Below are 16,739 nucleotides of genomic sequence, written 5' to 3' on the forward strand. Positions count from 1 at the left end.
CAGAGAGAGAGAGAGAATTAATTTCATATCACATCTGATAATGTGTTATAATTTTCAGAGATCGTTCTTGCTAACAGAATTGCCAGATCTAAAAATGTTGCTCAACTAACACATCTGTTCATTTGCGTAGATAATGGGCCTCTAGTTTTAAATGGTCGCCGGGGCGTGGAAGATGAATTTTGAAAAGGATTTGCAAGGAAACATTTGTGGAATTCGTGAAATTTTGTACATTCTTATAGAGGTACTGAAGACAATCACTAAAAAACTAATTCCGGTTTACCGGGCCTTTCGAATATAGTGAGTTATATGCATGTCACTCGTGGAACCAGCGTGCATCTTAATTAGTATAGACAGTGTGTTGAGAGAGGTATTCCAAATGACGCTCCTATGAATCAGCATTCATAGGATGACCGAGTCAGTGATAACCAGGGCCAGGATTTTGATGACCTGAAAATATTTTAAAAATGACCTAAAATATGACGCAAAAATGTAATATGTAGGGCCCGCATTTTGATGACCTGAAAATATTTTAAAAAATGACCGAAAAATCCAGAAAAATGACCTAAAGGAGAAAAGAAAGAACACTTCGCTTCCATGTTATTCACATTTCAGAAAACATATGAAGAAAAATTCCCTAAAATGGCCAAAAATGACAAGAAATACCCTTAAAAGTCCAAAAATTTACCAAAAAATTACCTTATACCTAAAAATGTCAAAAAATGACAAAAAATTACCTATACAATTTACATTTCTGTAACCAGCAGCTCATATCCGAAGTTTATATATTTAAGAGCATCGCATAGGATACAAGGAAAAAAAAAAGATGACGTCATCAAAATCCGGGCCCTGGTGATAACAGTCACGAAACGGTTCACAAAATTGTATCTGTAAATACTGTTCTGCTGCCATAAAACGGAGAAACTAAAACAAAATCGTCTGTAATAATTTTACACGGAAGCAAGAGTAGTGTTTGTCTTATTTCTGTTGATTTCTCAAAAATCTAATGCGCGTTATTACCCAGCCTTTGCGGCAGCAGAAGAGCTGTGTGCTCTGGACGGGACTTCAGGATAAAGAATGGCTATTCCCCGCCCCCCCCCCTCTTTTCGGAGCTCGAAAAATAGTTCTACACTTGATGTAAATTATTCATTTTGATATCTTACGGGGCATTTAATATATATTTTAGTTTTATGAATGCAGCTTTAAGTTTCGTTATTTATCCACTACTGTATATAGTAAAAACATAGAATGCTGAAATTTTTCTAAAAACCTGCCGCATTTGTAGCTGGCTATAAGTGTTTCGTACAATTTCTTTGCGATTTGTAGAGAAAACAGTCACGTCTAAGAGAAAATCCTGTAACAAATTCTGGATTTCTGAAGGCATTTGAGATATTCATGTTTTCTTTCAAGAAGAGAGTTTGAAAATAAAAAAAATATATATCAGCTACTTTTATCGCGCACAGAAATACTGGAACGTGTATTGCGTCTTTGGAGTAAATTACTTAATCTACTATGAGCCACACTGAAGGAATTTGCTCTACATGCAAGTTGCTATGTAGGTACATGTCTGAGGTATGTGTAGTTTCTTAGGTTAACCAATCCTAAACGCAAGTTACATGAAAATTTTTTTACGGGTTTAAACATTATGAATTCAGTGAAGGACAAGGGCACACAGTTTTACACACACCGCCATAAAACCATGCACAGCGGTCATTCAGATGGGTCGCTCGACCATTTAAAAAAAAATATACTTTGTACGCTTATTTATACATATTTTCATACTTCAAAAACAGTTTTAAAAAATTTAATGCGTTCGGTTCTCCTGTACAGCCGTTTTTATAATGCGAAAAAACGCGTTTTTGGCTGAAATGGAGGTTTGCGTTATCTTCTGTATCTCGATAACTGTTGAAGCTAGAGACTCCAATGAAAAGCAATTTATTCCTCATGATATGGACTACAATTCATATTATTTCAAGTTTTTACTCAACTCACTTTCTCTAGGTCTAATTAAGCTTGAAACTTACTTATAGACTTATATGAGTTGAGTAAAAACTTGTGATAATATGAATTGTAGTCCATATCATGAGGAACAAATTGGATTCTTTTTGGAGTCTCTAGCATCAATAGTTATCTAGATATAGAAGATGACGCAAACCTCCATTTCAGCCGAAAACGCGTTTTTTCGCATTATATAAAGTGCTGTACCGGGAAAACCGAGGGGATTAAAATTTTTAAAAAAATATTTTTGAAGTATGAAAATATGTAGAAATAAGTGTACAACATATATTTTTTAAATGGTCGAGCGACCTATCTGGATGACTTCACATGGAATGACCCATAGATGTGTCCGATAGGAGGCATTTATGAGTAGCTGCAACCGAACGTAAATGTATGCGGCCTTGTGTGGAGCAGACGAAGAAGAGCAAACGCAGGCGAATGGCGGAATTACCCACCAGAACTATGATGAAAATACAATCTAATAATTTTTTAAAGATGACGTGACTGTAAACGTCACTAACTGGCGAAGACACATTCTGGCTCGTCCTCTGGCAAAGCTTTAATCAGGATATTTACGTGTAGATCCTCTGTTTATCTCAGCATGACAACTGTGTTGGTGCTGATGGTAATAGGAAACTCAGCCAGAAGTAGGCCCCCCAGTGACAATGCTTTCTTGTAAAAAATATGGAAATAATCTGTCAAGGTGCTCAAAATATGTTGGGATAAGCACGGACACTCATGAAATGAACATTTTATTGCTGATTAATGGTAAATAGTGTAGTATTCGTTTGACAAAGCTAGTAATGATCAAGCTGAGCCGGTTCAGTGTTCTCGCTATATCGAGTTCAAGGGCATCGTGACCTTTGCATGTTGCTCATTGTGTGGACGGTGTATGACTCACTGTACCCTCAGATCCACTGAAACAACCACCTGGGTCACTTTTACTCCAAAATGCATCCGAAACGAGATTCCTTCGCGCATATACAACCGTACAACTGAAATGTGCTCCATCTGGGACAGTTCATACAGTTCTCAAATTTACGAGGCAACGAGAATAATTAGAATTACCAAGTCAAGGGGGATGAGTTGTACAGGGCATGTAGCATTAATGGGGGAAAAGAGGAACGCATGTAGGATATTGGTCGGAAAGCCAGAAGGAAAGAGATCAATGGGAGGACCAAGACGTAGGTGGGTGTAGAATATTAAAATGGATCTTAGATAGGATGGTATCGACTGGATCGATCTGGCTCATGATAGAGACCAGTGGAGGGCTCTTGCGATCACGGTAGTGAACCTTCGGGTTCCATAAAATGCTGGGAAGTTCGTGAGTGGCTGCAAAGTTGACGACTTCTTGAGAAGCGCTCAGCTCCATGAGTGGGTGAGTGATTGAGGTGATGTAAGCGTGGGGTAAAAGTTTCGATCTCCCCGAAAACCGCGATTTACAGAAAAGGTGTACCAGTATAAAATTCGTTTTGCTCTTCTGCAACTTTATTTCGCGACATTTTTCGCCCTGCTAAGTATTTAGATGTACACACGCCAGCTACTCTCGAGACGTGTAAGGAAATTCCTGTAGGTCTTCACGTAAACTTGACGTATAACGGACACTGTACATTGTAAAGTGCCCGTTGTTTTCTGATTTGAACTGAAGTTCGAATGCATATACAAATATTCAGTTAAACTACTTACTTGCTTACTTACTTACTTACTTACTTACTAACTTACTTACTCATGGAGCTGAGCCCTCTAGAGGAGCTGCAAATTCTGCAACTAGTCAAGAATTTCCCAGCATTTTATGGAACCCGAAGGTTCATTACCGTGTTCACAAGAGCCCTCCACTGGTCCCTATCCTGCCAATCCAATCCATGCCATCCCATCCTATCTCTCTAAGATCCATTTTAATTTTGTCCACCCACATACGCCTTGGTCTTCCCAGTGGTCTCTTTCCTTCTGGCTTTCCCACCAATACCATATACGAATTCCTCGTCTCCCCCATTCGTGCTACATGCCCTGCCCACTTCATCCTCTTTGACTTGATCATTCTAATTATACTTGGAGAAGAGTACACGTCATGAAGCTCCTCATTATGCAGTTTTCTCCAACCTCCTGTCACTTCATCTCTCTTCGGTCCAAATATTCTCCTCAACACCCTGTTCTCAAACACCCTCAGTCTATGTTCCTCCTTTAATGTCAGAGACCAAGTTTCACACCCATACAGAACCACAGGCAAAATTATAATTTTATATATTCTAATTTTTATGTTCAGTTATGAACGTAAAATTTCTTGAAAATCCGTCCAGCGGTTCAGGTTGCATGTGGACAGACGGGATAGAAGACAGACATGGCGAAGCCGATTAGCTCATTTCTGTGACATTTCACCGCAAACGCACCAGAAAGCTGTTTCATCTTCTCTTCCATTACTGCCCACGATAATGACTTATTGAAACGACTGTGGAGGTGAGAAAATGGAAAATGCGAACTGTCAGTTTTGAAATGCTCGATAAGAAAGCAAGCTTCCACATGAGGCGGGTAGAGGGTGGACGGGGGCAGCACTGTTACTGTCTGTGCCGTATCGCGTTAACTCTGCGTTAAGTCTGTGAAAAACTACGACTCGTAAAGAACTAGTGACCACGGGCGCTAGTACTGGGGGAAGTGGGGACAGGCAAGCCAGGCTTTTGCTCACTTCATTGGCTTTATGGAAACACAACTGCAGTTTAACAAAGCAGGATAATTGATAATTGATGCTTATTAGCCACTTTCCTTATTTTTAAAAAATGAAAATGGATTTATGCGATCTCCATGCTGCCTGTGAATCCCTCCTCCCATTAACTTTTGAATGCCTGAACCAGTCGTTATGAAACTTGGAATGTACATCATGGCACCCGAGGCCATCACAACGGTGCACTTCATAAATCCCTTCCATCAGTTCGTGTTTCTGTATGTGTATCCCTCCTATCGTTGCTAGGCAAATGCTAGGTAAATTGTATCCCTCCTTTCATTGCTAGGCAACGGATCGTCAAACAAGTACCCACGGCTATGAATACATGCAATAGTAGAAGAAATGTTGGAAGCGTGTGTCTGAGGGCCCGTCTATGTATTCTCCTGTCGCTGTTAAGTAACAGCTCTGTAAAGATGCTCCCAAAGCAAAGAAGAATTGTTGGACTCGTTTTCTATGCGGCCCGTGTAGTATTAGAGGAAAGTAGGCGATTAGTTCTTTCCAGAACTTCTTGTTTCTAAACGCATTTTAGTATAGTGATCCGCAACTTGGGGCAGTTCGTAAAAATAATCCTAAAATACTTAACTGGATTCGAAGTTAATTTGTTAGTTTGTTACCGCTGGGAAGACTAAGGCATAGGTGGGTGGACAATATTAATATGGATCTTAGAGAAGTAGGATGGGACAGTATGGATTGGATTCATCTGGCTCAGGATAGGGACCAGTGGAGAGCTCTTGTGAACACGTTAATGAACATTCGGGTTCCATAAAATGCTGAGAAGTTCTTGAGTAGCTGCAGATTTGGCTTCTCCTCATGAAGGGCTCAGCTCCATGAGTAAGTAAGTAATATCAACTATTGGCGTTCTTTGGGTTGTCGATATGTCTTGGGACGCACAGCAGCGAGTTCTTATCCAGTCCTGGCCAGGAAGCGCAGCAGTTCCTTATCACAGCCACCAGATTCTTCCATGCATCCCCCTTGCGGTGTAGTTATGTCAGTCTACAAGGTCGGAAAAAGACACGGCAACTCTTGGTTCGCTTGGTATGTAAGTTAAGTGCACCGACATGACGATCATACGAACTTAAAAAATATTTTCCGTTTACTGCTTTGTAAACCGACAAGTCTGTCTAGAAAATGTGTTCCCCTTTATTTTGCAAATATTATTGGTATAATTTAGGGCCGACATAGCGTAGTAGGTGTAGCGACTGTCTACGGGCTGGACGACCGAGAGATCGGAGTTCGAGTCCCGGTGGGGTCAAGAATTTTGTCTCCCTCCACGTCTTCCAGACCGGCTTTGGGGTCCACCCAGCCTTCTATCCAATGGATACCTGGGGCTCCTCCTCCGGGGGTAAAGCGGCAGGGTCGTGAAGCTGACCACTCACCTCCAGCCAATGCCGAGGCCAAGAAATGTGGATCTACACATTCACTCCCCCATACGCCTTCATAGCGTAGTGTTCAATTAGTTAAACACGGGAACAACTTTACCTTATTGGTAGAATTTAGGACGCAAAAGTATATTCAATAACGCTTCAGCTGTTGTTGCTGTTTGAAGGCACTGTATATTACTCTATGTCGCAAGTCGGTTTGGCAATGAAAGTGAGCTTGTACATTTGCTTGTACATCCGTAACGCTGTAAATATTATTTCTGCCTGTTTTGTACCTGTAAACACGTTCAAATATGAACACTTGACAAAGTCCAAGACGTTGGCAAAAGACAGACCTATCTTTTCGTCAGCGAAGATAATAGACGACCATGATTGTCACGGTCCATTTTAGTCTATTCATGATTCCGAAGGGCGGGTTCGTCCTCAGGACTGACTGGTCAAAAATCACCAGTAGAAATGACTGCCAGTGAAAGTAGGGCCAAAAATTTTGTCACCAGATGGCAATATACATCAGACTGGCACGTGGAGCAGCGCTTCACTCCACAGCTGCGATATCAAGTGAACTCCGTGCAAAGCGGAAGGTCCTTCGAGGCTCCTCTTATGCAGCTCCGAGATATTTCCATCTTCCCACTTTGCTGTCTGAATTTGTTCAGAGCTCTTGCATAGATGTCCCTTGATTTTAAATTGGGTTCGAACAGCGCGGGGTATAAACTCTAATAGTGTTAATAGAAAGGTACTACAACATAATATATAGTCTGCATTCCTCTGCGGCAGCAGGTCACAGCTCATAGATTACTTCTGCTTGTCCACTTCAAAGTGGACTTGCTCTATTAATAATACCATTAAAAAATTAAAGCTATCCTTCTAACACGCTGTGGATGTGCATAAAGTTGTAGGTAAAACGTCGAGGCTCCCACATTTTCTAGACAATCTGCTCAGATGTTGCAGTGAGGCTGTCAGCCTTACGCCCCGGCTGCCCTTTACCTCCAGGAAGAATCCTGGTACTCATTTTTATTAGACGCTGAGTCGACCCCAGGGCCATATTGCGATTGGAAGTTTTAGATAACTGAAAAACCCAGTGACCTCCTAGGGAATCGAACTCCCGACTTTCTAGCTGGTAACACAGTGCCTCATCCAACTACGCTACCACGTGTCCCATTAATAATAATAATAATAATAATAATAATAATAATAATAATAATAGTAGCCAGCAAAATTGGAGTTGGGATACTATAGTAGATATAGAGACGGACTGCTGGTCGGACGTTCGAATCGGGATTCGATTCCCGACAGGAGCAAGCGAGATTTCTCCACGGCATTGAGTTCGGCACTGGGTAACAGCCAGTCTTCTGTCAAATGGGTACCGCGGGCTCTTTCTCCTGTGGTAAAGTGAGCGGGGTGTGAAGCTCATCGCTTCATCTAGTTGCGAGGTTAAGAATGCGTAGAGCTAGACGTCATGGGTCTTTGATGGTAAAGGTAAAAGGATATAGTTATTGCTGGGCTTTAATTAATTAAGCAACACGCCATGAAGACATGGGGGAGTGGAATTATAGCTTCACCATTCTTAACCTCGACTTTAGATAGAAGTGAGCGGTTAGCTTCAAGCTTCTGCCTCTTTATACCTGAGGAAATGGCCCCTGGTACCCATTTTATAGGAGGGTACCAGTGGAACTATTGCGCTGTCAAACATCGGATGCCAGTCCAAGTAAGGGATTGAAATAGGGAAACATAAATCACAGCTTCTTATTATTACAACGTTACTTACTCGTTTTTGTGAAATAATTTCTAAGTTGATTTGGCTTTCAGTTGTCAATGTGCATACGTTTAAATTTCGGTAAAAGTCCAAATGCCGCCCCAGGGGACTAGAATTTCTGCTGGTTCCCTCAGTTAAAAACAGGTTTACTGTAACAAAACTTCTTCACAATAACACGAAAGTTCCGGACATTGTGACGAAAGCCATCGTCGGTTATGTAACAAAACAGCCTGTAACTTAATGTATAAGGTCATGTGAGGTTTGAGGATCTCACGGTGGCGAGCAGGATTCCGGAAGAAGAGGATGTAAAATGAGCCCCTTATGTCGTCGTCTATTTCTCCCGTGATATGTAGATTTTTGTTCCTTCAAAAATGAATGTGGATTTCCGATGTGTAAGGTTTCTACCTTCCCTAGCTCATTACAGTGTTCGTGAGATTTGTCTGGGTCTGGATGTGTTAGGGCGAGGGCACACCAAGGAAACTGGCAACTGCAACGCAACCGCAATTTCCGAGAATTATCAGCCTGAGCTGAACATATGTTACTGAATGGAGCAGCGCAAACTGAGGAAACCGCGTTACCGTTTCCTCAAATTGAGCTGCTCCATTCAGTAACATATGTTCAACTCAGGCTGATAACAATTCTCGGGAATTACTGTTGCGTTGCGGTTGCCGGTTTCCATGGTGTGCCCCCGCCCTTAGAACATCACTTTTTTCGGAGAGCGCTTCTTAGAACGAAAGGGAGTGGGCAACTTGCTTTCTACAAATATGGTGCCAAGCAACGGACATGTTGGCTCATTGTCTGGCCAACTCGCCGCCAACCTACGTCCTTGTCGGGCGCGTAACGGCATGGCTGTATAATGATATGCGATAAAAGTAAATACTGTAGGAGGAAATCTCGCAACATTTGAGAAACGTTAAGCGGTCACAGTTCTTGCAATTGACAAAGTGCGTATAAGTAAGTCACCCACACTGAGACAATAATGTTGGAAGTTTCTTGATAATGAATATCAGTAAGCATATAGTCAAGTAAAGATGAATCTTCCGATTTAAGAGACTTTAATGCAATGTCTTTAATTAGTGCTATGACCTCACACAATGTAAATTTACGAAGCACTACAGGTTTAGTAGTTTGATTAGATAAAAGTGTATACTGTTGTCTCATCTTTTATTTTGGGATAAAATACACAGTTTAGAGAAAATGGAGGTTGAAAATTGTAGTTCCCTTTAATTTAAACAAAAATAAAAGAGAATTAAAATAGTCATTGATACTTTAAATCTGTATGAAGCCCTTCTTGCACTTACAGCCAAATATTTTTAAGTGCATATTAATAAACGACACATGACGTCCATAAGTCACCTGTGACATCCATGATTACAAAACTGCAAAAGTGTCTCCACTATTTTTATATAGATTATTACTATTCTTTGCTCCATTGCTCTCAAGAAGAATATGTACTGCATGTAGATGTGCTCTACGTCTAAGTTAGCTGAATTATGAGAACTTTCTGACATTCAGTTTGTAGAAGAACAGGTCAAATATGCTTGAGGTTGGCTGATCCGAACAATTGTTGAAAGTGGGGACATGTATATTAGCAAGCTTTCCATTTTCAAATCAAATATATCAAATATGGGACAACTATGATTGCCTAGCATTACCCCAGAAATATACTTACCCACTTGTTCAAGTCAGTAGATAGAAATCTGTGGTAATTACATTTTTAGGTCTCTCCAAATAAATGAACAAGAGGCTATAGTTTCAAGTAGTATATTTCAAGTCCATGTCATTGAAGGACAATGGGAGAATGGGAAAACCCCTAGGGCTATATAAGGGATGCCTGAGAATCCCCAAACTGGTGTTGAGATATTTATTTTCGTCTGAACCAAAGTCAAGAAGATATGTGAGGTAAATATATTGTTGAATTTCTAGTTACAAGAATTAACATGTGTTGTCAAAGTAAATGTCAGGTACTGGAAATTAATGCTGTGATTTCAATTGTACGATATCAGCGGCTAAGATTATTCAGATTCCGAGAAGCATAAAAATAATATAGTGTGCCGATATATTAAATTTATAATACAAAACAGGGAGTACTGGGGCTTTTCTCTTTGACATTTTTTGATCAACACACCCACACAGCAGATCTTCTTTAAACGTTTGATCTTAAAATATTTAAGTGATTGTGCTAAAATCAATACAGCGCTATCGCTGATTTACACAATTTACAGTTTACTGTCACACACACACACACACACACACACACACACACACACACACTAGGATTCTCCGTCTTCACTAGTTGTCTCCTGGCAGCGGATCTAACACAGAAACTAGCACTTCAGTATTTCGTCTTCAAGCATTCAGGAACCCATATAAATAACACATATAGATGAAAGAGGATAAATAAAGCATTTACATTTGTAGCTTGTAGAAAAATATTTAACTGTGCAGAATATTGGATGAACCACAGAAATATTCTGAATATATGGTAAAAATACATCAAAATGCCCATATCTGGTTCTAATTCTAGTCTCTAGCTGCTCACTTTACAAAACAAGATATCACTTCCATTTTCTCGGTAACACTGTTTTTCCAAGTGTTAAATAGTCATAAATCTAATATAACATCTGAATAAGGGAAGAATAGAAACATTCAGCCAGCTGTCATTGATAAATCTTTATGGGCTGGCACTCACTTTGTTATTTTACTTTTAATGCAGTCTGATGGGGGCATTGAATACTTCAACACAATTGTGGTACAGCCCCACCTTAAACTGGTGACAAACCAGGGCCGTGGTTTCCACATCCGCTGTCGTTACACCACTAAAGACAAGACCATCACTAACAACGTTAATGTCAGGTGAGTATCTACAAGAATGAATCTTGAATTAAATTCTGAAGCCAAAAGGAGCAACTTTTGGTTTCCTTAATTTAGTTCATATAGTCTCCATCTTTCTTGCTGAAATAGAGCAGTACGTTATGCTGATTGTCTCTGACAAATTATATGATTGATCATAGAGTGCAGTTGCCATCAGAGATTCAGCTGCATGCTCCAACAGTACAAAACAGAATTTTCACTGTTGCACACACAAACAACAAAAATAATTTTGTTTTCTCATTTCTACGTCTTTGTATTGAAAACCATTGTGATTGGCAATCACCCGTTGCACTAAAAGCAAACAGTGAGATGTCTTCACATTATTTTCATAATTTTTAGCACATCACACATAATATAAATTCTGAGGACAGTATTTCAGAATTTGAATTCCAGCTCAGTTTCAGATTTTAGTATGTGTGTGTAAGAATTTGAATTGCAATTCTTATGTAGAAATAACCAAACCAGTAGTAACACTGTATGAAAAATTTCCATTATATGCTTCACCTTCACATAAATTGCACTTGATTACAAACACTGGCCAGATTTGATGATTATAGCAGGTTATTCAAGCTGAAAATTATTAATAAAATTGTCTATAACACTTGTGTATGTTTGTGAGTAGTATGATGGATGCAACACCACTGACAGCAACAGCGCCCATGCCTGGTTGCACCATGAAGATCTTCTATGGAGATCCATCATTGCATGAGGTAGCAGAGAATGTGAAAATTGGTGACCCCTTGACACTTGTCATCTCCATCGACCAGCAAGATGTGTATGGGCTACGGATATCAGACTGTCTTGTGAGGGATGGTCTTGGCTGGGGTGAACAAAGGCTCATTGATGATGAGGGGTGAGTTTCCTATCATCCACATCCCCCATACTCTTTGCTGTGTTTATGTCAAAGTCTGCAATGAGTATAATGTTTTGTCTGACTTCCTTAAACCTCTGTTTCGGATATTCATAGGAACTTATTTAAAATCTATTAATCCATATGAAAATGGAGTAACTGAGAACGAAATTCCCATTCCATAAGTGATTGTATTTGAACATGGCAGTTCTCTCCTTGGGGGGTGACTTTGGTATCTTTGAAACCTTCTTTCTGTCTTATGTTTACTTTCTTCTTTTTTAAGTCATTTATTTAAAGATGCTGTCAATATTGAGACTGGGATGACTAATGAACGTGGGGCAGTTGGTGACATGAGAAGTGGTAGGGGAAACCAAAATACATGGAGAAAAATTTATCTACCGTAGAACTCGTAAGACATCACTTGGAATAGAACTCCAGCCACAGATCATATACAAATGCATATGAGAAAGTATTTTGATAGTGAAAATACTGATCTTGAGATTTTCATGGATTGACAGTATTTGAGCCCACTAAATGCAAATATGATTTTTAGTTTGCTGCACGGGTGGATGGATGGTTGGACAGATGTGCATCTCTCTAGAGCCTGAACAGTACGATTTTATTCATATGCAGTATCTGTCATATGCTAGTGCCCATTGAGTATGAACATTCTAGCTCCAAAAAGAGGGATCTTCAGACGAGCCTCAAAATACAAAATGGTGACTTTCTCGACTACATAGGTGGTACCTCAGGAAAATAATGGTACATGTACTAGAGGCCCAAACATTGAATGCTGATTTTAATTGAAACAGATTTCACTGGTCATATGGATGTCATAGTTGTTCAGTAGTCAACAACCAGCAGTGGTGTATCAAGCAAGAATCAGTTTAGTTTGCAAGATAACATAATCAAGTTCAATCATAAATGAGAAAATACATGCAGTGTCTTTGCATTAATTTTTTTAAGATACCATGAAGAAAAATTGCTAAAAACCTTTTTATAGTATGCATATGTAGATACATAGTGCTGTAGTATGTTGCTTCACACAGCTCAGAACTTCTCATAGGCAGATGTCATCTGGTAGATATAAAGTAAATTTGTGACAAAGATACATGTACCACCAAATATGTCCTGATCCAAAGTGTGACATCACAGATTCATGGGTGTGGAAGTTCAGTCCATACAGTGGACAGTCTGGGACAATGGGAGACAGGTGCATGAGAGTGTGTGATCAGATGCTTATCAGACAGTACAGACAATTGCAGAGAAGAGTGACAATTTTAGTTGACCCATTTCGTTCAGAATTTCAGACTACTGCAGCTGACAATATATTCTGGCATGTTTCTTTCTCCAGGTGTCCAATAGATGGAGAGATCATGGGCCAGTTCCAGTACAATCCAAGCAAGACAACAGCATTTGTCCATTTCCAGGCACACAAGTTCCCATATACAGCATCTGTATACTACCAGTGCAATGTACGGCTGTGCATTAAAGCAGACCATGGCTGTGATGATGTGGTAAGTCTTTTTCACCCTTATCAGTTGCCCATGGAGGTTGACCTGAAGGAGTTTTCAAAGTCACCTGAGGACTTTACATATATATTATTCTTAATTCTTGCATTCTTACCATGGAACTTTTCTTAAGAAAATGGAGATATGTGAATTACACATAAAGTAGATCTGAATGTTGCCAGATGTGGCTTGCCTGTGTCTAGTGATTCAATGGTGCATTACTAAAATAGTACAAATGAGGTTATTGCATTCTAGAATTCAGAAAGAAGTCTAAAATATTAATCCTTGAGTCTCAGTAATGTGCACTGGCCCATATAAAGAAATGAGAAAAAAGAATCACAAATTATTTTTCAGCAGATGTTATTTATGACACAACACTTAAGACAGTCCCCACATTAATAAAGAGCAAGTAATGTTTACCAACAGTCATTGTAGTGAACTTCTTATTATAGATGGCTACACATATCATTAAGCTTGCAATTTCTTATTAATATTATTAGTTTCACTATCTAATATTTATATTTAGTTACTAAGCATTTAGACCATGTTAAGTTTCATGTCATAGTCTGAAATTTTTGCAATGTGGTCTGGACTGTTTCCTTAACGTAACATAAACTGGTCAACTTCTAGCCCCCATCTTGCGGGAAGAATGCAGTGGGACGCCAGCGTCGTGACACTGATGGAGACAAGGATGGAGGCACCCCAGCCACTATTGAGGTGTACAGTGGTCTATATGTCAATGAAGCCACAGATATCAAGGGAGATATTAATGATGACATTGCCAGAGAAAAGGTGATTGAAGCTTCATTTAAATGAGAACCTAGTAAGATATGTAAACTAGGAACAGTCAGCAGGATACATTGCATAGGTGATCAGTAGGGACCGGATTTTAATGCAATGCATATTTCTTTCTTGCAACCAAGAAGTATGCTCATTTGGATATATGTATGAATTACTTCATTTCTAAAATATTAGACATGGATTGATAGTGCATATAAATGCATATTTTCCTGCTTTATGAATAAGCATAATATTGTCAAATTTATTTATGTTTATTTATTTATTTATGTTGCATTTTTTCTTCTTAAAATGTATAGCATTATATAATTTTTTTAATTTTATGTTCAAATTTTCAGTCATCATTGTTTGTATACAATTTTTCGTTTCCAATTAGGATAGGCTGGGTATCTGACTCACAACATTTTGTCATACAAATAGCAAGTTGAGTCTGGATTCATGTTTCTGATGCAATACCTAGGACAGGACTCCCCAAGGCAAGACTTCCCCGATCCCTCTACTTGTAACTTGTCTCATCATTATACCATCAAAGTGGCTGCATAGGGATTCATTGGAAGCATATTCACATGTAGCTGCTAGCAAAGTAATACTATTTAACTAATAATGAACTTCATTTATTTATTTCAAAAGTCTCCATCAGGTTTGCTATGCTTCTTCATTTGCAGCTGGGGGTCATTCATATTAGCGGTGACTAGTCTGTGGTTAAGTTTGTTTAGCTTTCTGCAGTCATGCTGAAAGTGAAAGTAAGTCCGAAAACTAAATTACAGCTGTATCAGCAGGAGTTCGAAGGAAAGATGATAACCACAGATAAAATTCTTTACTGTCAAGTGTATGAAAAAACAGTTGGTTGTGAAAAACACTTTCAAGTGCTTCAGCATTTGAACACTAACATACACAAAGAGAATCCACAAAAGTGCTCCTGTTCAAAAATTGCTTAGTGATTTTCTGATAATAGTTTTTCACAGTTCTCCTTTGACTTGTGTGAAGCACTTTTAGCGGCAGATATTCCGCTGTGGAAACTAATCAATCCTACTCTGGGAAACTTCGTAGAGAAGTATACACAGTGCATAGTGCTGGATGAATCTACTGTGTACAAGAGTTATGTGAAGCAGTGTTACAATTTTACAATTGAAAACATTAGATATAAGATTCAAGATAAGTTTGTGTGGGTATCAAGACTGTGAGGGACGGTTTATATTGAAAATATTATAGATGAATAATCTACCCCATATATTCTTTCATAAATTTACTATGACCAAATGGTATTCAGAATGAACGCATATAGCTCTTTATGACGGATGCCACAAGTTATACAATCAAAGCCAGTACTGCTCTTAAAGTTATATTTCCAAATATAACACATTTGACTTGCCTTGCCCACGGGTTGCACCATGTTGCAGAAACAATTTGTGCAAATTTTCCACTTGTTGACAAGTTGCTTTCTGTGAAGAAGGTATTTGTTAAAGCGCCATATAGAAAAGAGGCCTTTAAAGCAGTAGCACTGAAAGCTCCACTTCCACCAGAACCAATTTTAATGCACCAGGGCACGTGGCTGTGTGCAGTGAGTTATTACACTGAACATTCAGAAACAGTTAGGAATGTCGTGAATACATTGGATCCAAAGAATGCAGCATTGATTCAATTGTGCAAGATATACTAAAAAACACAGAACTAGAAACTAATCTTTCCTATATATCTGCTCAATTCTCTCATCTTCCATCCGCCATTTCCTCATTATAGGCAAGCAATAGCAATACTACCTTGTATCAATTGTTATGTGTATTCAAAACCACTGTTTCCAAACCGAATTTGGTTCCTGGAAGAGTTGGTGAAGTAGTAAAAGAAAAAGTACACAGCATCCTTTAAAAAAACTCCAGGATATGAACAAATTTGTGAAATTGAAGAAATTTTAGCTGGAAAACATACTGAACTCCCAAGTAAAATATCACTAACAGTGGAGCAAATAGCGGCTTTTGTACATGTGCTCTTAACCCGGTGCTGGTGAGGTGGGAATATGTAACAAAAGTGGTAAGGTGGGGCCCCACAGACTCCAGACATTCTGTCAACTACATCAACCCCACCTTTGGTTTTGCTGTAAAAGAGAATGTTTTCCAGCTTAGATGTTCTCTCATCTACATTATCATCATCATGTAATGTGGAAATCATGACAACATTCTTGCTTTTTCTTTTTTTGGCACAAATGAAGCTATGGTGATATTGGGTTGAAAACCAAATATGGTCATCACTGAGCTTCTTCACTTGGTATTGATGAACCCAGTTGTCACTTCTCTTATATTTTTCTTGATTGTTCCAACCATAGATAGCTTATGATCATCTAACAAGGATTTAGCCAGTGCGTAACTTGTGAACCCATTATCTAAAGACTTATAAAAAACCAGCTACATATAAAAGTCCAAACACAGCCTTTATTTCACTCACAACAGTCTTCTGAAAACTCTTATTTTTGGCGTAATTTACATGCTTTTTTCTGTTTAATTCATATTCTTCACAATTAAATCTATCATGTCACAGGAAAAATATCTTCCACCAATCTAAAACTGATTTTGCATTTTTTGTGTTGCTTGTGTTGCTATGTTATGTGCTCGAGTTCTTATTCAAGATCCTAACTTATAATTTCTTTATTAAGACCATCACAATACAACTACATCAAGGTCAGTGCCTGGTTTTGGACCCTGCTACATGTTTTTGTTACATGCTACCTTGTTTTTACTCCATCTTGTTTGCTTATCATTTGCCAAGTAAAAGGATCCCTTTGTGGATTCTTCCTCTGATGATTCTTCTTCACAGTCTTGTTCTGTATCAGATCCATGGTTACTGACTAATTCTAAATCAATTTCACTAT

General features: G+C 38.9%; 1 protein-coding gene across 3 annotated transcripts in view; it reads left to right on the forward strand.

The window, feature by feature from the left end:
- Positions 1-16,739, forward strand: part of LOC111870400 (cuticlin-1) — an 82,941-nt gene that overhangs the window by 60,899 nt on the left and 5,303 nt on the right. For all 3 annotated transcript variants that reach the window (XM_023862654.1, XM_023862652.1, XM_023862653.2), the window contains 4 exons: positions 10,560-10,699; positions 11,340-11,570; positions 12,922-13,084; positions 13,709-13,870. In XM_023862654.1, the coding sequence (XP_023718422.1) occupies positions 10,560-10,699; positions 11,340-11,570; positions 12,922-13,084; positions 13,709-13,870 (696 nt within the window). The remainder of the gene's footprint in view (positions 1-10,559; positions 10,700-11,339; positions 11,571-12,921; positions 13,085-13,708; positions 13,871-16,739) is intronic.

This window comes from Cryptotermes secundus, unplaced genomic scaffold (genome assembly GCF_002891405.2).
Source record: "Cryptotermes secundus unplaced genomic scaffold, Csec_1.0 scaffold1114, whole genome shotgun sequence".
Lineage (NCBI taxonomy): Eukaryota > Metazoa > Arthropoda > Insecta > Blattodea > Kalotermitidae > Cryptotermes > Cryptotermes secundus.